Genomic DNA, 27716 nt, shown 5'->3' with positions numbered 1-27716 from the left:
CTCATAGAAAAAGAAACCTACGTTTATTGTGGCTGGCAGGGCCATGCCCAGCCAGGGTTACATTCAGCTCTACTGCTGTCCGGTTAGCGGGGTGACGTGAGCATGCGTCAGCAGGGCAGGGGTCCCGCCGCCCGCGGGTGCGGCAGGCAGGACGGGGGTGCGGGACCTCCCGCCCGAGGCAGCCCCAGCCCTGCCGGGGCGGGGGGCAGCTGTAGCCAGGGCCCCGTGCACACACACCGAAGGCCCAAAGGGTGAGGGTTAGCACCAGAAACGGGGCTCTGCGTCCGGCGAGGGGCCCCGGTGCCCAGGTATCGAGCCCGGCCACCTCCCATCTCCCACCGGGGCACGGGTGGCAGGACGGGGGCATCCCCCGCCAGCAACGCCTAATGCCCGGGGGCATTGGCAGCCACCTCGACGGCACGGGAGCCTGGGGGAGAAGGGTAGGGCCCAGCGCAGGGGCATCTGGGCTGCCACAGCCCCGGCTGACCCTACAGCACTTGGAGCTGGGCATCGGGGCTCGGCCCCCCACGTGGTGGAGCGGTGGGGCAGGGGGCTGTGCCAGCCAGAGCCCGGGGGCAGTTTGGTGTGTGTCAGGGGATGCTTGCATATACGCCAGGGCCAGGCCCAGCGGGATCAGTGACGGACAGACAGCTCAGCCCTTGCAGGTGGGCACCCGCTCGGGGGGGCCACAGTGCCGGGCCGGAGACCCACGGGGCGCACGGCCGCGGCTTCACCATCCTCCAGCCTCGGGACGGGCGGCCGCCGGGGAGGAGAGTCCTGAGTGGGGCCGGCCGAGGGTGCTGGGTGCAGGGCGGGTGGCTGGGGGCCTCAGCGGCAGGGGCTGCAGCGCTCTGGGGGGGACCCTTCGGGCGGCTCTGCAAGGGCACGGAGGGGCTGGAGCAGCGTGCCCTCCTGCACCCCTGCACCGGTGCTCCCAGGGCCGGGGGACAGCCCCACTGCCCTGCCCCACACCGCCCCACCAGCTCCAGCGCCCCTGTGCTTCCCCAGTCCTGCCGCGATGGGCAGGGGACCCCCGGCAGCGGCACAGCCCTCACCTGGGGGTGCCACGGCCAGGCTCTCCTCAGCCGCGGAGAACTGCAGCTCAGCTCCATCGGGTAGCAGGGAGCCGCGGGAGCGGGGACACCGGTCTCCGGAGCGCGTCCTCCGCAGCACCGACTGGGGAGGGAGAGGGTCAGCACCCGCCATGGTCAGACTGGGGGGCTCAGGACTTCCATGGGGGGTCCCCAGCCCTTACCTTCCTGGCCAGGGGGCTGCTGGGGGCCGAGGCGCTGCTGTAGAGGCTGAGGCTGGAGTTGGAGCGGCTGGGAGACAGCACTTTGGAGGAAGGGGCTGACTGGTTCCCCGCACACTTGGCCACGGTGGCCCCGAAGGCGTCTGGGGACAGGTACTTCTCATTGATCTTCAGGTTGGTCCTTCCCTTCACTGGGGATGACAGAGGCGGTCAGTGGGGCTGGCACTGGGGGAGCCCGGTGGGCTGCAACTCACATAGGCACCACCGACCCGCACGGCCCTGCAGGCACCGTGCCGGCGCACAGGGACGCCTGCCGTGCCAATGTCGGGGCTCTCCTGGCCTCGGCTGGCTGCAGATCCTCCTGGCCATAGTTCCATGGGCGCCCCATGCCCGGCATCCGGTGTGGGACATCCATACCCACCTCTGCAGGGGTCGTTCTTCACCAGGAACTCGTCCAGCGCAATCCAGCCCCCGCCAACCCGCACCATCAGGGTGCTGCGCAGGATCCGCACCATCCGCAGCTGCTGGGACTCCCCAAACTGTGGGGGAGAGGGATGTCAGGGCATTGCAGGGGCTGGGGGGGGTCGGCAGGACTGGGAGCCAGGGAGGGGCACCAGGGCAGGTACCGGTGCCCAGAGCTGTCTGTCATCAGGCTGTCCAGTCCCTCACAGTCCCTCCGTCCCCACCAGCACCGTCCTCCCTGCCACACCACAGCATCCAGCGTCTGGGGCCAGGGATCCCATGGGACACGGGGACGTGCCCTCTCCCTGCTGCTGCAAAGGGGCTGGGGCAGGGAGCCAAGGCCTCGGGGGGGGCTGCGGAACCTCTGCTCGGTGCAGGCTGTGCATGGATGTCAGAGCAAGCCCAGGACCCTGGACTGGGGAACGGGGGCCGCTGGGAGCCCGGCAGCGGGGCAGGAGGCAGCAGCGATGTTGTTCGGCACTTACCCGGTACCTGTTGGCGCTGATCTGCTCCACCTGGAAGCGCTTGGCACAGTTGCACTGGGCCACTTGCCTGTTCACCTGGGGACGGCACGCTCGGCTCAAACCCACGGCAGGGCCCCCACCCTGCCCAGCCCCAGCCGCCGTGGTTACCCCCGCCATACCTCGTCCTGGATCTGGTCAGCATCGGCAGTCCGGCGCAGCGGGTCCCGGTTGGGGTGCAGCGTGCTGACAAACTCGTAGTAGTCAATGAAGCCATCGCCATTCATGTCAAAGATGCTTGCCACAGCGTTCATCTCCAGGACGTTGGTGGGGAATTCTGGGGAGGGAAGGGGACCCTCAGCTCGCTATGCCCTGTGCCAAGGCCAGCCGGCACCGGCATCAAACCCCGGCCCCCCTCCTAGGGGGATCCCAGCTGGCAGACCCTGTCCCTCCCCATCTCTGCTCACACTGCCCCGGGGGGGCACTCACTGGAGGAGAGGACACTCTCGATGAACTCCCGCTGGCTGATGCGCCCATCCTGGTCCCTGTCGATGCCTCGGAAAACATCCAGGACACGGGACTTCATTTGGCTGATCCACTGCATGTAACGCTTTCTCCAGACCCCAAAGTCGAAGTGAGCGAACTCCTCCAGCTCGGAGAGGCACAGACAGGAATTAACATGCCGGCAGGAAAGCCTCCCTGAGCCCCCCCATCACGTCAGCCTGGGTGCCCACACTTTGCCTCAGGCTCAGCCCTGTTGCCGTGCAGCCAGCTTGCCTCCAGCCCTGACCCCAGCGAAGGGGTCTCTGCCCAGGACCCCTGGCTCGGGGTTGCAAGGGGAGCCACAGACTCTTGGCTGTCGGGGAGCCGCTGCCCCTGCCCGCAGGGATGTGCAGTCACTGTGGGGATGGGTCTGGGAAAGGTCCCGGACACTGCCTGCTCCATCCCACCGACCCCTGGGGACCATCCCCATCTGCATCCGACCCAGGGCCAGGGGCTCCCACCAGCAGAAGGCAAGACGAGCTGCCCGCACCCAGGGCTGCCCCTACCTCTCGCAGTCGCTGCAGGGCCGTCTCCAGCCGGTACTGCCGATCCAGGGCCAGAAGCCAGAGCTGCTGCCAGCGGTGCAGGAGCTGGGCCATGAGGGGCGTCTGGGGCTCCAGCCCCCCGAGCGGCAGCGCCGGCGCGCCCTGCGCCTTCCCTGTGCTGCGGTGCCCTGCAGCCAGCGGAGACAGGCAGTGAGGGCACGGCCAGGGGTCCCAGGGCACGGCACAGCATGGCTCAGGGGGCAATGGGGGCCCTTACTTGTGGCCAGCCGGCGGGCAGCAGGCGGGCCCAGCTCCGTGGCCAGCTTCCGCTTGCAGCTCTTGGTGACCTTCTCCACGTCAGGCTGCTTGCGGTTCAGCTCCTCCATGAACACCTGCCGCAGAGCGCCGACGCTGAGTGCCCGCCCGCTGCGCCAGCACATCCCCCAGGTGAGCCCTGCCACCCTGCTGGCACAGCTGGTGCCAGGGGCTGAAGCCAGGAGCACGATCACCCACAGACCGGCCCTGCTGCCCCCTCCCCGGGACCCTCCTGCATCAGGAGTCCTTGCTGCAGACTCGATGGGCTTGGCTGTGGCCACTGGCATGTGCAAGAGGTGCTGCTGCATCACTGCTGCATGCACGAGCTGCACCCACGGCCTCAGCCTGGTGCACCTGAAAGTCCTTGGTCAGGTTAAGTGTGCGCCTGCAGCCAGGCAGGGTGGGGGGGATCCCGGCATGGCCCCCAGCAAGGTGGGGAGCTGGGTGCGGGGTCCCTTACCATGTGTTGGGCATTGAGCTCCTCCAGCTGCTCAGCCTCCTCTGGCAGCGGCTCCTGGTCCCGCAGGCTCAGCGCCTCCTCGGCAGCCGTGATCCAGTCGATGAGCTGGGCCATCTCCTCCCGCTCGGCCGCAAGGCTGGCCGTCTGCGCCTGCAGCCGCTCGCCCTGCTGCTGCGCCCAGCTCAGCACCTGCGGGCATGGCCATGGAGCTGGGCCACGGGCGCTGGCAGGGGGTACGGGGCTGGCTGCCCCACTGCAGACCCCAGTGTCTCCAGCCCCAACCACAGGGCCAGTGCTTGGGGGGAACGAGTCTCTGCACAGGGAGCCACGGCCCAGCCCTGCCATGGGACAGGCACACGGGTCCCTGGCCAGCAGCTGTAATTACTATGGGGTAGGAACATGGGGCAGGGACGTGGGGGCTCCATGGCCCACCCGTGACCACGGGGCATCACCGAGTTCTGCAGGGCAGCTGGGGCAGGGCTGACAGCGCTGCCCCTCATTGCCGAGGGGTCTTTGCAGCTCCTGGGTGCTGCTGCTGGTGCTTTCAGCACCCGTCCTCAGTCCGTCCCTGCGGGCAGCAGCCAAACGTGCCAGTACCCAGGTCTGTGCTGCCCTTGCAGCGGGGCTGTGCCGCACCTGAGTGGGGCTGGGCCAGGGAGCCCTGAGAGCGGCAGGACCCCGGAGCAGATCCAGATCAGATACCCAAGATCTCTGCTCAGTAAGGGCTTTGTGCAGAGGAGGCGAGGGATCGGCTGAACCCGTCAGACCCGTTCAGGGAGAGTGGGGAGTGCTCTCGCCTGCAAACCAACAATGCCAGGGAGCCTCCGAGCTGCTGCGGGAGCGGGGTCTGGCATGGGGATCCCCGGGACGCTGCTCTCCAGTGACTCCCTGCCTGAGCTACATGGAATCTGCGATTGCACAGGAATGAGCCACCACCATCCAGGTGGGACCGCAGAGGCCCCCAGTGATGCCCCGCATGGCCCCAGGATGGGGGAGCAGCGGTGGGAGCAAGGGGATGGCCAGGGCTGGCTGGGGCAGTGTGTCCCTGCCACTCACGGAGGGCCAGGTCTGTGCAGGAGGAGCCGAGCGAGGGCCGGCTGGTCACTGGCAAGACCAAGACCATCTGTGTCAGCCAGGGATGGGGCCGAGCATCCCCAGCTCCCCACAACGTGCCAGTCAGGAGGGCTGTGCCCAAGAGGCACTGGCAGTGGGAAAGGTGTGGGGCTGTGCTCATCCTGGGCGTGGGTACAGATCTGCTCCGTGCCCTGGGAGGGAAGAAGCGGTGCCCAGCTCACCTCCTGGAAGCGGCTCTTGACCACCGTGACCCAGGACTTGATGGTGATGATGGAGTCTGGGTGGCAGGTGGAGAGGATCTCCTCCCCCAGCGAGGTGATGCACTCCAGCTCCAGCTGCTGGCACTGCAGGGACTTCATCAGCTCCTGGGGAGCACACGGACCGTGGTACTGCCGGGTCTCAGCCCCCTGCACCCCACTGCACCCCCCAGCACCACAGGGACCAGCCTCCACCCGGCCGGGTGTGCAGGTGGGGGAAGGATGCTGGGTGGAGTGAGCACAGCCGCTGACCATGGCCATCTTTGCATGGGGTGCTTGGGACTCCAAATCAAGCCTCAGGGGGCTTGGGGCCCCAAACTCCATGTCTTGGTGTGGTGGGGCCCGATGTCTCAGTGTGGTGCACGCCACCCCCTGGCAGGGGCCAGCTGGGGCTAGCTGATCCCAGCAATGGGGTGTGCTGGGGAAAGAATGGAGCCACCCTGGCAGTGGGGACTGGCGGGGGCTGGAACCCACCTGCAGCTGGTTCTGGCACTCCTGCACGGCCAGCTCCTCCTCAGGGAAGATGCCATACTTGAGGGTTTTCTCTGACTCGGAGAGGCGCCCCAGGAAGGAGTGCACCAGGGTGTGAAACTCCTCCGCCTGCCCGACAGACAGGGACCTGCTCAGCACCCACCTTGCAGTCGCAGCCCCAGGTCCCAGCCCCCCCCCCCCCCCGCCCCAGCCAGACCCCGAGCCCTGCAGCTGCTGCTCCTGCCCGGGGTCACACAAGCACCCGGCGCAGGCAACTTGCTGTGCAGCTCCAGACGCCTGAGGGAGAACTGCTGCCAGTCCAGCTCAAACCCCGGGGCAGGACCGAGAGGATGCCCTTCACCCAGCTCGGTGCCTGGGACACAGTTTCCCCTGACTCTCATCACAACCTCCCCATCGAAGAGGGGGGGGCACCCTGCAACATGCAGCCGTCCTGCCCTGGGCACCCTGCATGCAGGCACACCTATGACAGGCGCCCGCAGCACCCAGCCTGGCACCTGGCCACGGCACCTTGCGACACAGCCCCACAGAGCCCCACAGCCTCACGCAGCACCCTGCGGCGCAGGGCCACCCACCGCCCGGGCACCCCACGCAGCACCCTGCAGCGCACGGCCACCCACCGCCCGGGCACCCCACGCAGCACCCCGCAGCGCTGCCACACACAACCCTGGGCGCTCTGCGTGCCCGTGACCACCTGCAGAGCCTTCCCACGAGGATGCACCAGCTGCAGACCCCAACCTTCCCACCTGGGGAGGCCCTGGGCCAGCTGCTGCCCTCCAGCCACCCCCCTGGCTCACCCGGCTCTCACCTGCCGGAGCGCAGCCTCCAGCCGGGCCTGCTTGGAGATGGAGAGCTTGCAGACCAGGTCCCAGCGGGTGCTCAGCTCCTCCATCTGCTTCTGCAGCCACTGGGAGTCGACGCTGCTGCTGCCGCGGGTCAGGTCCCGCACTGAGCGCTTCAGCATCTTGATGCAGCTGGCTCGCTTGCCCAGCTCCTTCTGGAAGACCTGGACAGGAGAGGGCAGGAGGGGGTGGGAGACGTCAGGGCGTTCCAGCACCCTGCCTGCCTCCCCGTGACTGTGCAGGGCTCCCACACACCCCAGGCCCCCGTGTAGCAGTGGGGTACAGGAGGCACCCCAGCACTGCCCCAAGGATTGGGAGCACAGGCTCCGGTAAAGCGGGGGCTGCTCTGGTGGGCAAAGCCCCATCCTGCACCTGGCTGCTGTCCCGTCCAGGGACGGAGCGTGGGCAGGGCTGGTGCAGGGGCCAGGGCTCCCCAGGGACCGGCAGAGGGCAGGGACCTCCCAGTGTGGCTGGGGACACCCACCTTGTGCTTGTCCATCAGGTCGCTGACCAGGTCTCGGTCCCCTCCAACAGGCACGTCCTCGCTGAGCTGCGGCTCAGCCCGGTACAGCCAGTCCATGAGGGCCTGCAGCGCGTCCGTGAACTTGCCCGAGAAGAGCAGGTTCTCCTCCAGCTTGTGCTGCCTGCAAGGAAGGGCGCAGGCAATGCCAGCAGTGCCCAGGTGCCGGGACACAGCCCGGAGGTGCAGGGAACGGCCACCCCACGGGGAGCCCGGCAGTGCGGCTCTGTGAGCCTGGGCTCACTTATGGCCAGAGACGGATCCTGGCTGCACACCCAGGGGCCAGGGCTCAGTGAGGCTGGGGCAGGGCTCCCAAAGCAGGGAGTGGGATGCCCAGGAAGGGAGAGCAGAGGACAGGCAGCCCATCCCACCCTATCCCATCCCATCCCATGCCATCCCATGCCATACCGTCCCGTGCCATGCCGTCCCGTGCCATGCCTCACCTCTCCACAGCTCGGCTGCACAGCGCGTCCCAGCGCTCCTTCAGCTCCCCCAGCAGCTCCTCCAGCGGCTGCAGGTCCTCGGGGAGCCGGGCTCTCTCCCGCAGCGCCCGCCCGCTCCGCAGCGTGGCCTCATACACCGGCCGCTTCAAGCGCAGAACCTTCTGGAAAGCCTGCGGGCAGAGGGGTTGAGCCCACCCGGACCCCAGGACGTGGGTGCTGGCCCCAGGGCAGGTGGGCTGCCGGGAGACTCCTGCCTCCCCAACTGCCACGGGGCAGCTTGGGGTGCCGATGCCCCTCAGCCAGGGGCTCCCCCCACCCCGGGTCTCCCCACTCTGCAGAGATGGCCCCGGAAAGGCATCTGACCACCACGGCACCGGGTGCATCAGGGCACTGCTGTCCCACTGGGAGCTGGGGAGCCCCCTCCCCTGCCGCCCACAGCCCCCCAGCACTGCTCCCCACAGCCAGGCAGCTGCCCCCGCTGGGACTCCCCTCTCCATGGGGCTGGGGAGCAGGGCAGCCCCCCACCTTGTGCTCAGCCAGCTGGCACTTGATCTCCTCCTGGCTCGTGGCAGTGTCTTGCGGCACCTCCAAGCTCTGCTCCACCTCATCCATCCAGTCCAGGAGCAGCCGCCGGGACTCGCTGAACTGAAACGGAGGGGAGGGGTGCGGGGGGGGCCCTTACGTACAAAGCAGGGGCCAGGGCGACCCGGATGATGACCCACAGCAGCCACGCGAGAGAGCTGCATGGCCCATGCACCGCCATGGCACAAACCACAGGCCGGCATGGCGTGGTCCCCGTGCCAGAGCCGCTCGGCCCAGTGGACCCCCGCAGGGCCTGTGTCCCCTGGCCCGGCAGCTGAGTACCTGCTTGGTGCGCTTGCGGGCCTCCTCCAGCGCCGCCCCTCGCTCTGACATCCGCTGCAGCACCTTGCCCAGCCGCTCCCTGGCCGTCAGCACCAGGTTCTGGATGACGGCGCCGTCCTGCTTCCTGCTGAAGTCCTTTAAGCGAGATGCGACGGCCTCCAGGCCGCTGAGCTTTTCCCCGTGGGCATTCGCCTCCTTCACCAGGGCCTGCAGGAGAGCGGAGGCAGCTGGGGGCGCACGGACGGCCCCGGGGAAGGAGCAGAGCCTCCGAGCACAGCCCACAATGGCACAGGGTGCAGAGCTGACTCGCTCCGCTGCCGCAGGGAGAGATGTCCCGCTGGCAGCCCAGGGGAGATTTCCCCTGCCGGTGCCGCTGGCAGTGCCGCTGCTGCACGGGACCCTTCTGGGCAGACCCCAGCCCCATGGAGGCAGTCCCGGCTTCAAGGTGTGCTGCCAGCTGGCGCAGGGGCAGATTGGCAGCAGGTGGGACGGCACCGCCGGCTCAGCCCGCACTTGCCTTGTGCTCCTGGATCTGCGCGGAGACGGTGTCCAGGACGAAGCTGGGTGGCACGGGGGAGCCGAGGAGCTCCTCCGCGTGAGCCACCCAGCGCAGCAGCTCCTGCACAGTGCCGTGAAACTCGGTGGTGACCGTCAGCCCCTCAGCCAGGCGCTCCTGCAGGCAGCGGGGAGGCGCTGACGGGGACGGGCACCCGCAGCCCCAGGAGCCGGGGCAGGGTTGGCACCCTCGCGTGGGCAGCGCACCCCCCACCCTGCACACCTTCCTCTCCTGGGCCTCGGCGTGGACGCTCTCCCACTTCTGCTCCAGGATGCGGAGGCTGTGCTCAGTGCTGCAGGGCCGGCCGGCACGGCAGGAGGCCAGCAGCCGCTGCAGCCGCTCCCGCACACCGCTGTACGCCTCCTGCTTGGACTCCATCTCCTTGCAGAGCTCCTGCCGAGAGACCGCCCTGGGGTCACCACCCCACAGGGGGATGGGGATGGGGACAGGGACAGGATGGGGATGGGGAGGGTCCTGCTCTGTCCCAGGGGAGCTGGAGGGGGCAGGGGAGGGGTACAGGAGGGCTCTGCCCGGTCAGGTACGGGAGAAGGCAGAGAAGGGTCCTGGCACCTCGGTGCAGAGAGGGGCAGATTTGGGGCAAACATACACCCCCCAAGGGATGCTCAGGGGCAGCCCTGCAGCGGGGGCAGGGGGGACTGGCACAGCCCCGGTGCTCACCAGGTGAGCGGTGAGCTTCTCTTTGGTGGTGTCCGGGTGGCCCCATGCCGGCTTGGAGAAGAAGAGCTGCAGCTCCACCTGCTCCAGCCACTGCAGCAGCTCTGTGATCTCCAGCGTGATGTCCTGCACCTGGGGCGGCAGGGGGGCTCAGCACCACCCCTGCCAGTGGGCAGCGCCGCGGCAGGCAGCCTCAGCACACGGAGCCCCGTACCTGGCTGAGGTTGTTCTCCAGCTCCAGCTGACGGCTCTCGGTCTCGCTCTGCACCAGGTCCCAGCGCTGGTTGAGCTGCTGCAGGCTGCGCTGGAGCCCCTCCACGCTGTCCCCCAGGCTGGAGAGCAGCAAGCCCTGCCCGGCCTCGTTGACGGACTGCACCGTGCGGGCATGGGACATCACGTCATTCCTCAGCACCTGGGGATGGAGCACCGTGGTCACAGCCAGCACCCCGGCAGGGAGCACCCCACCTCTCCAGCCGGCTACACCGTGCAACACCTCTGGCCCTGGGTTCCTGGGCCACCTCTGCTGCCCATGCCGACACCGATGCCACAGTGCCAGCAGCCCCACAAGGCTGGGGTCCGGCGAGCAGCCAGGTCACCCCGGAGCCGGCACCTTGGCACTTGTCCTCAGCGTGGCACGGGGCAGGGGCGAGGCACCAGATTTGCCGCTTTGAGGCATCAGATTTGCCGGGGAGGGGCTGCCAGGATGGGGCACAGAGGAGGTCGGGGCCACCCCCCCATGCACGGCCCCCCCAGCCGCAGGGCCGGCCCGCACCTTGCAGCACCTCGCCTATGTCAGACACGGCGCGAGCGTGCCCGGGCAAGGGGAAGCAGCGCTGGGCCAGCTGCGGCCTCAGCTGCTCCTGTCAGGAGTGGAGACAGCTCATTCCTTCCATGTTGTCACCATGGGAGGGGACGCATTCTCACACCACCCACCCCAAGCCGCAGCCTGCCCGACCCGGCCGCTGTTGCCCCAGGACTTGATGGCAGCGCTGAGAAGAGGGGATCGAACCGCCTGGGAGGGGGCCGGGCAGCACCCCGACCATGACTGGGACCTTCTGTGCAACGGGACGCAGCAGCACCGCGCCGTGTCCCCCCTCCCGGGAGATGCCCGGCTGTGGGAGCAGGCAGCCAATGGCCAAGGCAGCAGTCAGGCAGCCCAGGACACAGCGTGCAGGCAGCCCTGTCCTGCTGCCACCCTCACCTTGTGCTTGGCCAGCTCGATCTCGCAGCTCTGCAGGTCGAGGCGCAGCAGCGTCGGGCCCTGCAGCTGCTCGGCGGTGCGGGACAGCCACTGCAGCAGCTCCTCCAGCTGGTGCTGGAACTGCCCCAGGCCCAGCAGAGCCGCCTCCAGCTGGTGCTGCCCCGGCGAGGGCGGAATCAGGCACCCGTTTGGTGGGAGCAATGGCAGCCCTGACCACACGCCCAGCGCCCGTGTGGCCCCACGCACCCACGGTGCCACAGGCACCACAGGGCACCACGCACCCAGCGCCTGCACGGCCCCACACATCCACCCATCACCACGCATCCAGCACCCACCTGGCACCCCATGCACCCACACAGCCCCCACACACCCACACAGCACCCCCACGGCACCCCATGCACCCACCCTGCCGTGGCTCTCGCCTTGTGCCGGTGGCAGATCCGGTCAACAGCCTGGGTGCCGCCTCCACCTCCCAGAGCCCCCGTCCCCAGGACGGCAGCACCCACCCAGCCCTGCCCTGTGCCCAGGACTGCCCCGCACCAGCCGGGCCCCCTCCCTACCTGGCGGCTGACGATCTCCTCCTCCAGGCGGTCCCAGCGCTGGCGGAAGTCGCTGAGTGGGGCTGGGGGGTCCCCCTGCCCAGTGCCCCCCAGGCTGGCCTGATGCCGCAGGCTCTCCACATCCACCTTGCACTGGTAGAGCTCCCTCTTGAACTCCTGTGGGGCAGTGGTGAGCGGGAGACCCCCAGACATGGAGATGGGGGTCTGCCATGCCACCAGGCATGGCACAGCGTAGTGTGACATGGCATGGCATGGCAGAACTGAGTCTGGTTTAGCATGGCACAGCATGCCACGGCATGGCAGAACTCGGTCTGGTTGGGCACAGAATGGCGTGGTATGGAATGGTATGGCAGAGCTGGGTCAGGTTTGGCACGGAATGGCATGGCACGGCTCTGCATGGCACATCTTGGCAGGGGCACCTGAGCCCAGAGCTCCTCCTCGTGGAGAGCGGGGAGCCGTGCCTGCTCAGGGCACCTTGCGGGGGTAGGACTTGGCCACCCAGCGCCCACCACGAGAGGGTGCCGTGGGGCACCAGCACCATCCAATGTGCCGCACTTCCATCCCACTCTGCCCCGAGCACCCCACTTGCCCCACCACCACCACTGCCCCCACCACCTGACCCCAGGGCTTGGGGCCGCATCCTGTGGCACGGCTCACCTTCAGCTCTGCCAGCTGCTGCTGCACCATGTCCAGGTCCCCACCAACAAGGAACTCCTCTGCGATGCGCAGCTCGGCCGTGTCCAGCCACTCAAACAGCCGCTGGGGACAGAGAGAGATCGTGGGGTCGGGGAGGGCAGTGGGGGGCCCAGGGCCCCCACCCTGTCCCTATCCATGTCCCTGCATGCCAGACACGTCAGCCCTGCCAGGCCAGCGGTGTCCCTGGGGGCACACTCAGCCCTGCGCTCTGCAGCCCTGTGGCCAGGAGCGGGGCTGGGACCCGCTGTGTTTCCCCGGGGAGAGCCGGAGCAGAGAGCAGGAGGGTGCTCCAGCCCCATCCCCACCGAGGGGAACCTCAATGTGGGCATGTCACAGTGGGGCAGGACACGGGCACGGCCAGCCCCGCTGCCCCTTGTCCCCCTGCCCTACAGTCCTACAGCCCCACCAGCCCCACTTCCCCACCCAGCCCAGCCAGACCCCCCCAAGGCAGCATCACAGCCCTATAGCCCAGCTACCCCACGCCCCTGAAGTCCTGCAGCCCCCCAGCCCTGCTGCCCAGCCAGCCTCACTGCCAGGTCCTGCCTTTAGCCATGCCCAGGGACCACCACAGTGTCCCCACAGCCCCTCCACCCCTGAGCAGGGATGGGAGGGTGACGCAGGTGGGGGACAGGCCTCTGTGTCTGCCTGCGTGGGCCCCCAGCACCCCACCTGCATGGTCTCCTGGTAGCTGATGCAGGCCTGGAGCTGCTCCTCGAGGCGGGCGTACCGCTCCGTCCACACCTTGTTCAGGCTGTGCCAGGAGGAGTAGAGCTGCGGCAGGGCGCGAGGGTCAGCGGCACTGCGTGGGGGTCAGTGGGCACCGGCACAGCGTGCGAGAGCCGGCCAGCGCCACCGCGGGGTGCGAGGGATGGTGGGCACCGGTGCGGGGTGTGAGGCCCGGCAGGCACATGGTCCCTTGTGCAGGGACACCAGCCCGGGACAGCCGCCCTCCATCCAGCCCAGCCCCAGACACCCAGGGGACATGGGCTCTGGGGAGCACGCCTGCCCCTTCCCAAGGGTCCAGCTGCGGCTCAGTCCTGGGGACATCATGCCCGTGAGCAGCATCCCCACACCCCCAGGCCCCCGTCCCCGATGGACCCGCACCCACTGGCACTCACATCATCCAGGCTCTTGGTGACGTCGGGCTTGTCAGGGTCCCCACAGGAGGACATCAGTTCCACGCCCAGGCTGCCCAGCGTGTCCAGCTCACCCTGCAGCGAGTCGATCTCCTCCCGCAGCGCCTGCGGGCCAGGAGGGAGCTCAGCACTGCCCCTACCACGGGGCTGCCCGTGCCATGGGGCTGCCACTACCGTGGGGCTGCCCGTGCCGTGGGGCTGCCCACCAGGCCCCCTCCCCACCCCATACCTGCATGGTGCGGAGCTGCGTGCGGATGGCCTCGGGCTCACCGCCGGCCTCCTCCAGCCCCAGCACCAGCTGCTGGGTGTCACTCAGCGTCAGGGCCAGCTCGGAGAGGCCGTGCCAGAAGCGGTCAGCCAGGGCGAGCAGCTCCCGCAGCCAGCGCTCCTGCTCCTGGCAGCGGCCCCGCAGGCAGCCCCACTGGGACAGCAGCTGCGCCGTCCGCTCCTGGATCCCTGCAGGGTACGAGAGGGACAGGGCTTGGCCTGGGGCCCCTCGGGGCGCTGCGAGGGACCCAGCACCCCAACACAGCCCCGAACAGGGACACGGCCCCACCAGGACATCCCATGCGTGGGGACCTGCCGGCACGGCCCTGCCTGCCCCTCTGTGCCAGTACCTCTGGCGGCAGCGTCGGAGTTTGCTGCCTGCATGCTGGCCAGCAGCTCGCTGCCCTGCGCCTGGACGGTCTCCAGGGCCACCCCCAGCTTCTCCAGCTCGCCCAGGGCCAGGCTGTTCTCACGGATCTGCTCCCGAAGGTGGGCTGTGTCGCCACGGACAGAGGGCTGGCTCTGCAGGCGGCTCTGCAGCCGCTCCAGGCACTCCAGCAGCAGGTCCATGCGCTCGGTCAGCTGGGGAAGGTGCGGGGGGGGCCAGCCCGGTCACTTGAGGGGAAGCCCCAGGGGACACCAGTGCCCCGGTGCCGGCCCCGTACCTGACTGTAACGCGGCAAGGCGTCCTCCAGGAGGGCAGCCGCCTGGCACACGCGCTCACGGATGCGGCAGTACTGCTCCTCTGCCTCCCGCCAGCGCTGCTGGAACAGGGCGCCCTGCTCCGGGCTCAGCTCTGCCAGCTGCGCCGAGACGCGCTGCAGCTTCCCCATCAGGGGCCGGTGCTCGGCGATGGCCTCCCGCAGGCACTGAGGGCAGAGGAAAGGCCATGGGCACGTGCGGGACCAGGATGGGGTGCATGGCAACGTGCGCCGGTGCACACCAGTGCTGCCGCCAGGCTGACCCCGCACTCACACCCGGGCTCTGCTCCCAGCAGACGGTGCTCATGTAGCTGGGTGCCCCAGCCCAGTGGTCCCCACAGCGGTGCCCCCTCTGTGCCGCCGCAGACCGTGTGCCGCGCTGACTCCTCTCTGACCACACAGGGTGGCAGAACCTGCCCCTGCCTTCACCTTCGGTTTCCCTGTGCCCCGGCTGGGGCCACCCTGCCCTCACCTGCAGCAGCGCCTGCTGCTCCCTGAAGGCCTCGTAGCTGATGGCGTTGGGGGAGAGCTGCACCCCGACGGCCTGAGTCTCCTCCAGCCAGGGCAACAGCTCCTCGTGGGCCTCGGAGAACTGGGCGAGCAGGGACTGGGCGTGCTCCAGCTGCACGGCGCAGGCTCCGCTGCGCAGGAAGAGCTGCTCCATGCGCTCCCGCAGCGCCTGCACTGAGGGCTGCGGAGACGGGCAGCTCGCGTTGGCACCGCGCTGCCGCAGGGCTGGGGGCACGGGGCACGGCCGTCCCCTGGTGCAAGCGGGCCCTGCTGCAGCTGCACCCCACCCACCGCCCCTCACCTGGAGGTGCTGCTGCAGGGGCTCGGGGCAGGCGCGGAGCAGCGGGTCCGAGATCCCCAGCAGACGCTCCACCAGTCCCCGGTGGTGCAGGATCTCAGCAGAGAGCAGCTGGAAGACAGAGGCGTGTGGGTGCCAGGTCCTGCAGAGACGTCGGCAGGCCCAGGCACGCGTGACTCGGGGGTCAGTGCAGGAGTCCAGCAGAGTGGGGACACGGAGCCAGTGTCCCCGGGGACGTCTGGGCACCCCTTGGGGGGCACCAGGCCCGGAGCAGCGCCGCAGACCCACCTTCTGGTCGGAGAGCTGCGAGCGCAGGGCCTGGGCGTCCAGCTGCACCCGGCCGATCTCCTCCAGCCGCTCGCCGAGCCCAGCCAAGTGGGCGAGCTGGGAGTCCAGGATCTGCTCGAACTGCAGCAGAGAGGAGAGCTGTCAGCCATGCCGGCAGGGAGGGCAGGCACCAGGGCGGCCTCTCCCAGACATGGACCCCCGGTGCATCTGCTGCCGGTTAGCGCGGGACCCTCTGCCATAACCTGGTGTATCCCACCCGGCCGCGTCCCTCCAGACCCGACTCCCCCCGTCTCCTACTGCAGGCAGCAATGCTGTGGGGCTGGGGAGCGGTGAGGGGGCCAGAGGGTGACAGTCCCCAGAGCCCTGCGTCCCGCACCTTTTCCCTGTCACTCGTGCTGACCGGGGGCTCCTGGCCGCCGTGCTGGCTGTCCCAGGAGGCCAGCTCCTTCTCCATGCGGCCCAGCCACAGCACCAGGTCCTCCTGGGCAGTGCCCAGGCGGGACGAGGCCTCCAGAGTCTGCCCCAGCCGGTGCATGGTGTCGGCGCTGCTCTGGCCCACGATGAGATACCGCATCCTCAGGGACTCCATCTTCTCCTGCGCCAGCTGGGCCTCCTCCCCTGCGGCAGCACCATGACTGGCATCAGCGCTGCTGTGGCCAGAGTTCCCGGGGCCGGGAACCTGCCGCACCGACCCCTTCCCCTCCTCGTGATGGTCGCTCCATCCCGATCTTCCCCTGCGCCTGCCCCTCCCCTGTTTCTCCCGGCCCCGGCTCTGGCCCCTCGTCCCCACCAGAGGCAAAATTCAACTCCCTGGCCAGCCCCCGCTGCCGGTGCGCCCTGTCCCACCGTGCCCCTGACCCCCACGGGCCAGGCTGTCTCCTGGCCCCTCTCCATCCAACAGGATGCTGCATGCCCCATCACACGACACCATGGTCCCACAGCCGCCGGCAGCCCCCGGTGTGGAGCAGAGCGCCCTGAGGACACCCAGTGCCCAGGGTCCCCTCGGTGCTGGCACAGCCCAGGGCAGCGCTGTGTGCTCATTCCCTCCCGTGTCCCGTGGTCCCGACCCTGCCGCTTCCAGCCAAACCCCACTCGCCTGTCACCATCTCCAGGACCCGCTGCCCGCTCTCCAGGGTACCATCCAGCTCTCCCAGCCGGCCACGAATCTCCTCGCAGAGTGCCTGGGCGAGAGGCTCCCGTGGCAGTGACTGCCGTGGATGCCGCTCCCCCCGTCCCCGCTGCACCCACGGGTGTCCCCCCCGTCCCCATCGCCACCCCCAGGCCTTCCCATGGCCATGCTCGTGGCTCGCCCCACACCGCCATGCCCACCCAGCTGCCCTGTGCCACGGCGGGTGCCCGAGCCCACCCCACGCCCAGCCCAGCCCCAACCTGGGTTTGCCGGTGGGCGTCCTGCACGTGGCTGACGCAGCCGTTGGCACGCCAGAGCTGGGCCAGCTGCCGCTCCGTGGCGCCAAGCCACTCCTGGAAGGAGTCCACAGCTTCCTGGAAGCCCTGTGCTGCTGGCAGGATCCGCTCCAGGTGGCCGTACCTGTGCCGGAAAGGCTGGGTGAGCCGGGGAGGGCGACAGCCCTGGGGGCCTCACGGGTGCAAGACCAAGGTCCTGGCTGGAAAAGCCCCCTCTTCCCCTGCCACCGGGGCTGGGTGGCCAACTCCCACATCTGGGGTGCCCCTGCCCTCCGCTCCCCACCCCAAAACTTCCCACCCCAACACGAGGGGCGAGGCGAGGCCAGCATACCCCACCAGCATCCCGGGGACAGGGTGCAGGTGCCCCAGGCCGAGGGTCCTGCGTCGTCCCAGCGTGGGCTGGGGAAACGGGGACGCGCAACAAGGCAGCTCGTGCTCCGTGACCCATCGACCACCCAACCTCCGCAGGGCAGGACCCCCCACCCCACCGTCACCCTGCCGACCAGGCTGGGTGCTGGCACAGCCATGCTGGGGCTCCTGGCCGCGCTGCTCCGCTCCAGGCCCAGCGGGACCCCAGCAAGCTCCCTTGCCACCGGTGGTGACGGGCCGGCTCTGCCCCCGGTGCTCCATGGCCTCATGCCAGAGCAGCCACAGAGCCACAGACCCGCTGACCCCGGGGCCAGGAAGAGGGGAGAGACATGGTGAGAGCCCACCCCAGAGCGGAGCCCTCGCCCGCGGTTCTGCACCACGCCTGCCTGAACCACTTCGGACCAGCCCCTCACTCGCTGCTGGCGGCGGGGAGGGCACGGTGGTTCTGCGAGGCGATGGTGATCCCTGGCTGGCAGAGCCCCAGGGAGGCTGCAGGGACCAACCCTGCACCGCACGCGGCTGCAGGCAGCGCAGTCTGCGGGGCACGGTGCAGCCCGGCACGAGCAGGTCTCTCCCTGACCCACCCACAGTGCAGACCCCGCCGACCATGGTCTCTCCCTGACCCACCTGGCTTCAGCCTCCTGCATCAGCTTGCCCCACTTGTCCCCAAGGCCGGAGAGGCTGCCGCTCCCCTCGGGCGCTGCCGTGCCGGAGCCGTGTGCCAGGGGCATGGGTCTGTCCTGCAGGACGAGCTCCACCCGCGGCCTCCGCTCCTCCAGCAGCCGCTTCAGGAGCTGCAAGGCAGTGGGGTACACTGCTGCGCCAGGCACGCCCCCCCCACAGCACCTCAGCACAGTGCGGCGTCGCGGGCAGAGAGTCGGCAGTCCCGGGACGGCCGCTCTGCCCCCGGCCCCCTAATCCCTGGCTGGAAAGCAGCGTGGGTGGGACGCGCCAGCCGGGATCTGCTGACCTTCTGCTCCTCCAGCTGGGCCTTCGCCACCTTCACCTCCGCCGAGGGCGGCTTCTGGTTGCTCACCAGCTCCTCCATGTCCGCCACCCAGGCCAGTAGGCTCTCCAGCGTGTCCTGGGCTCGCTCCACACCCATTGCCTCCTCCGGGACGGGGACAGCCCGCAGGGACACCTGGGGAGAAAGCTGGCTGAGCCACCCGGGCGGGCAGGGGGCAGCCATGGGGCAGCCGTGGGGCTGGGGTGCACCCTGCCCCACCATGCCCTGCCCAGGTGGTAAAGCCAGGGACGGAGGGACCCGTCCCTGCCCAGGTCCTCCCCTGCTCGCCCCATCGCCAGGGCCGTGCCAGGATGTGCTCTCCACAGACCGATGCTCATCCTCGGGGCTGAAGGACCGGACGCTGCCTGCAGGGCTCCCCAAAGCAGGGGCTGGGCACCCCGGATGCACCCCACGCTGTGAGGACCCCCGCCAGACACACAGCCCCTACCGGCCGCAGCAGAGGGGAGGGGGCCGGCCCCATCCTCCAGCACCCAGAGGGGTGCCCAGTGCCGCCCCAAAGCGCTGGGGCCGGGGGTCCCGCCGGTGCTGCCTGCACTGGGGCACCGCAGGCCACGCACACCGGCTGGCGCAGAGCCCGGCGGTGCTGGAGGGCGGTGGGAGTGCACGGCCCCGTGCGAGCCCTGGCCAGGGGACACAAAGGTTGAGACTTGCTTGTGGAGACAACTGTGCCGGCAGAGCGGTCCCACCGGGGCCGGCACAGTGTCGTCCGCGGTAAGGGTCCCTGCCCAGCAGTCACCTCTGTGGCGTCCGTGCATCCGGGGCGGCCGCCAGCCGCAAGCTCCCCTGCACGCTCCGTCAGCACCGTGACCGTCCGGGTGACCACGTGCTCCGCACCCTTCTCACCAGCCGGGTACTCGGTCACCTCTACAATCTCTGTCACGATGGTCTCTGTCACCTCCGTCACCTCCGTCACCTCCCGGGTGGTGACAGGTTTCCAGCACCAGGTGCTCCGGGGGGCGCTGGCCCGAGGGGGCGTCCAGGCTGCGCCCCCCCCCTGCCCCTTGAGTGGGACGCAGGCCGTGCTCCCGTTCTGCACCGCCACCTCCGACTGGCTGCGCTTCAGCACGGGGCTGCCCGGATGGCTCCGGATGGCACCGGGCACTGGGCTCCAGCCGTTCTCCACCGGCACCAACGGCTTCTCCGGCAGCCCTGGCCAGGCCTCTGCAATGCTCCTGCCGGGTGGCTGCCCTGCGTCCAGCCCCAGGTCCTGGAGCTGTGGCTCCCGGAGGAGCTCCTCCGACCGCCGGCTCTTCTCGCCCAGGCAGCTGGGCCGGCTCACCGAGTTCCCCATGGCACGGGCACGGGCGCCGGGCCCCTGCCTCAGATCCCGGCCTGAAACAAGCCAGGAGGACGCGCGTTATCGGAGCCACCGCGGGGCTGCACGGCGTATGGACCCCCGTCCTGCACCCAGGGCCACCCTCTCCTGCTCCCAGCTGCACCTCTGCCCTGGGTGGCTGCTGGTGCTGCCCAAGTTCCTGCATGGGCTTTGGGGGGGGGGGGCTGAGAGACTGAGAGCCGGGGCCCTGGGGACAGCGAGGGCAAGGCACTGGCCGTCACCTAGGGCCAAGTGGAGGGAGGGCACGCCGAGGGACTCATGGTGCTGGCCACCCCTCGGCTGGCAGCGTGCGGGGTGCGCGTCCCTGCGTGGCAGGCGCGCATCTCGTTAACAGACATGTAAATGAAGGGTACCGGGAGGCAGCGCGGGGCACCCGGCAGACAGGCAGATGCTCCCGACCAGCCGCGCTTTGTGCCATTAGATTAACTCGGAGGCCAGCGGAGCCGGGAGAAAAGAGCCATCTGTCTGCAGGGCCTGACAAAGGCGGCCCGGGGATCTGCTGGGGGGAGCGGGGCTGGGGGCCATCCGTCTGGGAGCACCCACCGGCAGGCAGGCAGGCACGCAGCCTCCCCACCCTGCCCGCCCTGCCGCAGCCATAAATCCCCCGCGCCACCCGGCAGGACCCTCCCATGCCAGCCCCCCTCGCCAGAGCCCCGCTGCAGCCGCAGCGCTGCCTGCACCTGAACCCACTGCTGCCTGCGCCTGGGCCCACCGCCCAGACCCCACGCCCTGGCTCTCCCACCCGGTGCTGGGTGCACACCCGTGTCCACGCACACACGTATCCACACATGCACACACACACACACCTGGCAGGCTTGCACGGGCACACACCCGTCTGCACCCACCCACATCAGGTTAGTGCACCGACACCCCCACACACAGGCTGGGGCTCTGCGTGCACGTGTGCCCTCTCACCCCCGGGACTCCTCTGCTCACACCCCACGGGCTGGGCATCCCACCCCGGCACGGGCCTGGGTGCTGCAGGCACCCACCAAAGGGGTCACGCAGCATGCACACACACACACACACACACACACACGGCCACGCACATGCTCCACATGAGTGCACACACCGCAGCGGGATGGCACACACACAGACACCACCCTTCACACCCCCCACCCTGCTCTGCCGCACACACGCCGCCGCCGCGCATGGAGCAACAGGCAGAAAGACCCCATGCCACCGCACGCCTCAGCAACAGGGCGACACTCGACATGCAAACATGCCCACGTCAGCTGCACGCACACGCAACAGGAGCACACGGGCCAGGCTGCTCCACGAGTACGTGCATCCACAGCAGCCGTGCATCCCGGGGTGCGCGCTCCTGCGTGGCCGGAGCACCTCCGAGCAGCACGCGCGCGCCGAGCCCCGCGTGCGCACCGTGGCACACCGTGGCACACGCCACGGGCACGGTCCCCGCGCACAGGGTCGCGCAGGGGTGGGGGGGCCCTGACACACGGTGCAGCCCCACGCACGCCCCAGCAGTGTTCCCGTCACCCCCGGCTCGACCTGCGCGGGCGGGCTCCCACGGGGCAGCACGGGTGGAGGGCCCCCCCGGGGACACCGGGCGGGCGAGGGGGCACTGGGGGCATCACCGGCCTCTCCCGCACCGGCAGCCAGCCCCGGCCGGGGGACGCGGCGCTGCCCCCGCGGCGGGCAGGCAGCGCAGGCAGCGCAGGCAGCGCAGGCAGCGGCGGGGGTGTCCTGCCCGCAGCCCCCGCGCTCGGCCCGGCCCCACGCACCCCGGACACGCACACGGACACGCACCGGAGCCGCCCCGGCCCCCCCCCCCGCCCCGCCGGGCTGTACCGGCACTCACCCCTCGGCGGAGCCGGGTGTCCATGGGGCCGGGGCCGGGGCCGGGCCGGGGGGCTCCGCCGCCCCCGCTACCGGAGCAGCCCGGCCCGGCCCGGCCCGTGCGGGGCGGCGGAGCGGGGCTCGGCACCCGTTACCGCCGCCCGGGCATCGCCCGCCCCGGCCCCGCCGCCGCCTTTGTGCGCTGCGCCCCGGGGCGGTGCGGGGCGGGGGGGGACGGGGGACGGCGGGACGGGGCGGCCCCGGGCAGCACCGGGCAGCACCGGGCGGGACCCTCGGGCACGGCTCGGCACGGCTCGGCTCAGCACTGCACCGGCACGGCTCGGCTCGGCAGGGCTGACCCCGGCGCACCCCCCGCGGTACAATACGGCCGCCCGCGTTAACCCCTTGCGCGCCGAACGGCGCCGTTACCGGGGAAACCCCCGGGGACTCGCAGCCATCCCGGGCAGGGGGAGGGGAGCGGCGCCGTTCCCACCGCCCGCCCCGCGCGGCCCTGCCCCGGGGGAGCCCCCGGGGTCCCCTCCGCACCTGCCCCGCACCGGCACCTGCTCCGCACCCGCACCCGCACCGGAGGCTGTGCCGGACCCGGACCCGTGCACCCACGGCATCCCCTGCGTGCCTGCACCCGCAGCCCCACGGCGGCACAGCCCCACGGGGACACAGCCCCACGGTGGCACAGCCCCACAGTGACACAGCCCCACGGCGGCACAGCCCCACGGGGACACAGCCCCACGGTGGCACAGCTCCACGGTGACACAGCCCCACGGGGACACAGCCCCACGGCGGCACAGCCCCACAGTGACACAGCCCCACGGGGACACAGCCCCACGGGGACACAGCCCCACGGTGGCACAGCCCCACAGTGACACAGCCCCACGGGGACACAGCCCCACGGCGGCACAGCCCCACGGTGGCACAGCCCCACGGCGGCACAGCCCCACAGTGACACAGCCCCACGGGGACACAGCCCCACGGCGGCACAGCCCCACGGTGGCACAGCCCCACAGTGACACAGCCCCACGGGGACACAGCCCCACGGTGGCACAGCCCTGTGACAGCACAGCCCCACGGTGGTACAGCCCCATGGCAGCACAGCCCCACAGGGACACAGCCCCACGGTGGCATAACCCATCCAAGGTGCACTGACCTCCCCCCCACCCCAGCTCCAGCCCCCCGGGTCACGGCACTGCCAGCCGGAGCTGCCGCAAGCACGGGGGGGCACAGCCCAGCCCCCCCAGCTGCTCTGCGGGCGCAGGGTGCCCTCAGCTGCAAAGCCGGGCTCGGCGGAGCTGGGCAGGGACGGGGCAGTTGGGCTGGGCTGCAGAGACCCTCCTGCAAAGCCCACCGCCTGCCTCAGCCCGAGCGCCGGGGCCCTGCAGGCCTGGAGCTCTGGGACCCCCTCCTGCCTCTGCCCTGGATGCAGGGGGGCTGGGGGGGGAGGCAAGGGGCTGCCAGAGGTGCCAGGTGGGGGGGGTCTGCTGCTGCCCGCAGTGCACGTGGCACGAGCCCCATCCTCAGCTGCCTGGACCCCGCTCCGGCACAGCGGCCCCGCAGCCGGCGAGAGGCCCTCTGGGGCGGGGGTCCTGCCCCGCACAAAGGAGCGGGTGCCCCTCACCGGGCCCCGGGGAGCACAGGGGCCGCTGCAAGGAGCGTCGCGCTGCGCTGATGGATGGGGCTCCCTTGGGCTCTCCTGAAAGCAGCGGGCGGAGGGGCCGGGGGCTTTGTCTGCTCGGCTGCCGGAGACGCTGCAGGGAATTAGCATATCCCGGGCTCTCCTGCGGCACCGCATCGTCTTCCCCGCTCGGCTCCGGCACCTTCCCGCTGCTGACAGCGAGGAGCTCAGCACCCAGTGCTGGATGCGTGCGTGGGTGCCCTGCTGAGGCATGGGCTCCCCTGGGTGCTCTGGGCATCCCCAGCTGAGCTGGGCCAACCCGACGGTGCAGAGCTGGTGCTCCCGGTTGCCTCTGTGCTGGGGGGAGATGCTGCCCCACTGAGCACCACAATGAGGGGCCGGCCTGGGGGGCTGCTGCCCCACCGCGCAGTCCAGCACCTCCAGCAGCGCAGCTCCCACCTTCCTCCCTGCTGCCCCACGGGGAGCACACATGGGCATTGGGACCCCCAGGCCCAGCCACCGCACTGGCGAGGCACCCTGGGCACCCCACGGCCCCTGGCCAGGACCCCGTGTGGCAGGGGCCGGGGCAGGGGGCAACGAGCCGGCTCCTTCAGTTGAGCAACTCACTGCCTGCCGTCCCGCACGCCTGCCGGGACTCGCCCGGCACGCTCCGCAGCCCCAGGTACCAGTCTGGGGGTGGCACGGGCGCCCCGGGCAGAGGGAGCCCAGCGCGAGGCACCGGGCGAGAGCGGTCGGCTGGAATCCGCAGCCTCAGATCCCGGGAGCCGGGTGGGTTTCTCCTCGGCCTCGGCTTTGTCTGTGCCGGGGCCGGGATGAATGGCCCTTTCAGTTTGTGCTGTCATGTGTGCGGAGGGAGCCCGTGTGCTGGCCAGGCCCCGAACAAAAGGAGCCGGCGAGGGACTGTTCGCAGGGCGGCGAGGAGGGGCCGGCCGGGGCAGCCCCCACCATCGGTGCTCCCGCTGCTGCTCCACGCGGACGGGGTGGTGGGAGCCAGCGGCCTGTGCCGAAGGACACGCTAGCGCTCTGCCAGGTCCAGGCACCTGAGGTCTGGATGGCAGCAATGCTCCTGCATGCACCCGGGCAGGGGGACACCCCTCGCATCGCTGCACAGCCCTTGTATCGCTGCACAGCCCTCGCCTGGGCAGGGGGACGTGGCTGCACACCCCTCGCACGGCTGCACACTCCCCATGCACAGCTATACACCCTGTGCACGGGACACGGCTGATCCCAGAGCAGAAGCTGGCCCTGTGGCCAGCAGGACCCCGAGGCAGCAGAGCCACGAGTGCCAGCAGGGCCACGGGTACAGCAGGCTCCGAGCCCACGGCAGCCGCTGGTGGTGTCAGTGGGGATGGGGGCACGGCTGGGCCACCGACTGGGGAGCAGGAACCGGGGACACGGGACCCTGCCTGCCCCACGGGTGTCACCAGCAGGTTTGTGGGGCCGTGCCGAAGGGTGTCCCAGCTGGGCGGTGCCAGGCACCATCCTCCCTTTCGGGGACCAAGACCTCACCAGCCTCAGTGGAGTCGTGGGCTGGGTCCTGCCTGGCTCTGAGCGGTTCTGCCAGCTGCCGCGGGCCCCGGAGCGAGCCCGTTACCTGTGGGGTAGGGCCGGGCTCCGTCAGGGTGGGCAGCCTCTTCTCCACGGCGTCCAGCCAGTGCCGCAGGGCCAGCAGCTGCTCATGCACTTCCAGCCTCCGCTCCGTCCGCTCATCCCGCTGCCACGCTCTGGGGAGAGAGCCGGGACACGCCGGGCTGCGGAGCTGCACGGCCACCACCTCCCCTGCCCGGCACCGTGCTGAGCCCCGGCCTCTGCCGCCTGCCCTGCCCCGGCCTCTGCCAAGGGGTGTCCCTGCCCGGGAGCCCCTCGGCTGCTCTGGCGTGGCAGAGGGGTGAAGCGGTGCCCGGGGCTGCCAGCACCTCTCTGCCGCAGCACCCACCGCTCCCCCACGCTGCTCCGGGGCGAGCATGGGTCTATGGGACCGGGGACATGCGGACCCCAAGGTGACCCCACTGATGAGCACCCCGTGCACCCAGACCCCCGGGGCAGTGCAGGGTTCACCCCAGCTCCTCTCGTCGTGGTGCAGATGCCCACGCACACATGTGCAGAGCCTGGCCCTGACCTGCCCCGACGAGGTGCCTCGGCTCACCCCACTGTGCCCGGTGCCGCCCGTACCTCTCCATCTCCTCCCCATCTGGCGATGACCCCTCCACGCTCATTCCGGAGAGACCGGTGTCATCGGCAGCACAGCGCTTCTGCAAGGAGAGTAGAGGGAGGGGTGGGGAAAGGGTGTCGGGACCCGGCAGAGGGGCAGGGGGATGCAGCTCCACCAGCCCCCCGGCACAGCAGCGCAGCGCAGACGTCTTGGGGTGACGCTGTGTCCCCCGAGGGGCTGCCCTCCCCACAGAGGGACGGCCACCGGCCCATCCTCACCAGCCAGGGCAGAGCACCCTGGCTGGGACTCCTGACCTCCGTCCTCAGCTCCAGCCTTGCAGCCCTCGCCCACCAGCCATCGCCGGTACCAGCGGGTTTTGGCTCTGCTCATCTCAGTCTCCTCTGCCGGGATGAGCACCACTCGACACGGTGATTCCCGCAGCGTTCCTGAATTTCCTGACCCTTTTTACCCGGGATTGCTCCCAGATCTCACTTGCTGCCAGCTATACCTGCCAGCCCCTTCGGCTTGTTCCGGTCGCTGGTCCCCCATCTCCCCACATCCGCCCCTCGCTGCAGAGCCCACCTGGCTGAGCCAAGCCATGGCAAACTGACCCACAGCACTTCCCAGCATGGCTGGGGGCTCTGCTGCTCACTCCCCCTCACATTTCACATCCCCACACTACCCCATTTCCCGCCCCACGCACAGGATCCGGCCCCTCGGCCCCGGCACGGCTGGTGCCTTTGCTGGGGGCAGGCAGCAGGGCTGGGGCAGGCAGGACGCGGGGGGAGGCAGGAGAGGATCATCCTGGTTTTGGGGCTTTTCCGGCATTAGGAGTTGAACCCGAATCAGCCTTGGGCACTCTGCACACCCTCGGAGCACCACGGTCGGTAAAGCATGGAGCGACGGCATCTTGGACAAGGAGAAAAGGCACGGCGATGGTCAGCGTCTTGGAGCAGCCCGCACAGCCCGTGGCACGAGGACATGCGCAGACGGCATGTGTGGCCCCCGGCAAGTTTCTGGGCACATGTATTTGCGTGCAGTGGACCAGCCCACTCCTGCACGTGCCGGGGCAAACAGCGGGCTGCGTTAACGGAGCGCTGCGGGGAGCATGGTGTGCCACAGCCTTTTGCCACGGTTTGCCAGGTCCCTGCAGGTACGGTGGGAGCTGCTGCCCTCAGGCACCGGCAGCCGGGCTCAGCCTGCTCCGGGCACCCCGGGGAGGTCCAGCCACGGCCGAAGCCACCCCACGCAGGAGAAGCAGCCCCCGCCCTGAGCTGCACCCTTTCTCCTCCTCTCCCTTCCCCAAAACGCACCGCAGGGTGCAGCCAGGCTCAGGGAGACACGGCGCGGTGGGCACCTGCCCCCGCCTCCCCCCGCCAGCTCCCACGGGGAGCCAGCGTCTCCTGGCAGAAACCTCCTTTCCTTCCGTGCCAGCACCAGCAGGGCCGGGCCGGCGCGGCCGTGGTGGTGGAGATAACGGTTATCAGCCCGACAAGCCCTTCCCTTGCTGCAGATCGCAGCGCTGCGGGGAGAGGCACCTGCCTGCGCTCTGCCAGCCTGGAACCGCTGTCTGCGGGACACGTCCCCAAGGTCACCTCCGGCTGCACCTCCCGCTGCGACCGGCTGCCCGAGCCGTGCCGCCGGCCGGCTCAGAGCCCGTGCACCTTGTGCAGAGCCTTGCAGCCATCCCAGGCTCTGGCGCTGTGACCTCAGCTGCTTTGCTTTCACAAGCAGAAGGAGATGTCACGTGAAATCCAGCCCGGGAGCAATGCCTCTCTGCATGGCACGGAGACAGGGTGAGGATGAAGATGCCAGCGGCTGCTCCGTGTCCCGGCAGAGAAGCCGGGTTTGCAGGTGGGATCGCACCGTGCCTGCACCCAAAGGCTGAGCGAGATGCACAATCTCCCACGCAGTCCTGGAAGCCCTGCAATTAACCTGTCACCAACCCTCGTGGCGCTTTGCCAGGTCACCATAATGAGGGGCAGCGGTCTGTGATGCTGCGGGTGCCGCTGGGAATCCCTCGGAGGGAATGGGAAAGCGCACGGTGCCAGCGGCCGGAGCCCTGCAGAGGCTGGAGGAGGCTGGAGTGGGCGATGGATGCACGTGCGGCAGCGAGCAGCAGGGCCTGGGATGGGCTCCAGCCGGCGGCAAGGGGCCACATCCAGCACAGAGGGCTGCAGAAGGGTCCCTAGGGAGGAGGAGGAAGGGGAAACGCAGCCAGCTCCGAGGCTTTCGGAGCAGGGAAGCCTGGTGCTCAGGAGTGAGTGGACCCCTGGTTCATTTTAGTTGGGGCGCAGCGAGGGCGGTTGCTGAGGTGTGGGAACGAGAGTGCGGGTGCTGCCAGAAAGGCTGTGGGAGCAGAGGGTGAAGCGTGGACACGGGTTACAGTGGTGCCACGAGGATGGTGACAAGAAATGTGAGAGTGAGATCTGAGCAAGAACAGGTTGACACGTCTCCAAGGTGTTCACAGGTTCTGCCTGCAAGGGGAAACAGCTGAGGACCGTGGGCTCGAGAAATGGGAGATAAAACTGATTTGATGCAGAAGCGACGCAGCGATGTTGCCCTGGCTGGCACCGACAAGGTGCCAGTAATGGGGCCGCGTGG

General features: G+C 69.8%; 1 protein-coding gene across 4 annotated transcripts; it reads right to left on the bottom strand.

Moving 5' to 3' along the window:
- On the bottom strand, positions 1-25229 carry LOC142600278 (microtubule-actin cross-linking factor 1, isoforms 6/7-like). 4 transcript variants are annotated; one of them, XM_075743074.1, is made up of 39 exons: positions 25133-25229; positions 24555-24684; positions 18120-18290; positions 17777-17943; positions 16745-16904; positions 16452-16536; positions 15732-15973; positions 15356-15475; positions 15071-15178; positions 14732-14950; positions 14224-14427; positions 13909-14140; positions 13521-13747; positions 13274-13396; positions 12825-12926; positions 12117-12218; positions 11460-11615; positions 10900-11055; positions 9913-10110; positions 9702-9830; positions 9246-9416; positions 8985-9140; positions 8468-8674; positions 8129-8248; positions 7604-7773; positions 7125-7284; positions 6607-6804; positions 5784-5909; positions 5274-5417; positions 3979-4167; positions 3481-3595; positions 3225-3391; positions 2665-2827; positions 2358-2512; positions 2200-2274; positions 1674-1791; positions 1256-1443; positions 1056-1176; positions 1-875 (listed from the first exon to the last, which is right to left on the bottom strand). In XM_075743074.1, exons 1-39 carry the CDS (start codon positions 25174-25176, stop codon positions 829-831), a joined length of 5865 nt encoding a protein of 1954 aa, XP_075599189.1. In that variant the 5' UTR covers positions 25177-25229; the 3' UTR covers positions 1-828. The 4 variants fall into 4 exon arrangements, with proteins under 4 accessions (XP_075599189.1, XP_075599185.1, XP_075599187.1 ...); XM_075743070.1 differs by lacking the exon at positions 25133-25229 and adding an exon at positions 18913-19508 and having other exon boundaries at positions 24555-24686; XM_075743072.1 differs by lacking the exons at positions 24555-24684; positions 25133-25229 and adding exons at positions 18913-19508; positions 21332-21877.
- Positions 25230-27716: the final 2487 nt, after the last annotated feature.

This window comes from Balearica regulorum, chromosome 2 (genome assembly GCF_011004875.1).
Source record: "Balearica regulorum gibbericeps isolate bBalReg1 chromosome 2, bBalReg1.pri, whole genome shotgun sequence".
Lineage (NCBI taxonomy): Eukaryota > Metazoa > Chordata > Aves > Gruiformes > Gruidae > Balearica > Balearica regulorum.
This window is presented reverse-complemented; position numbering and strand designations above follow the sequence as displayed.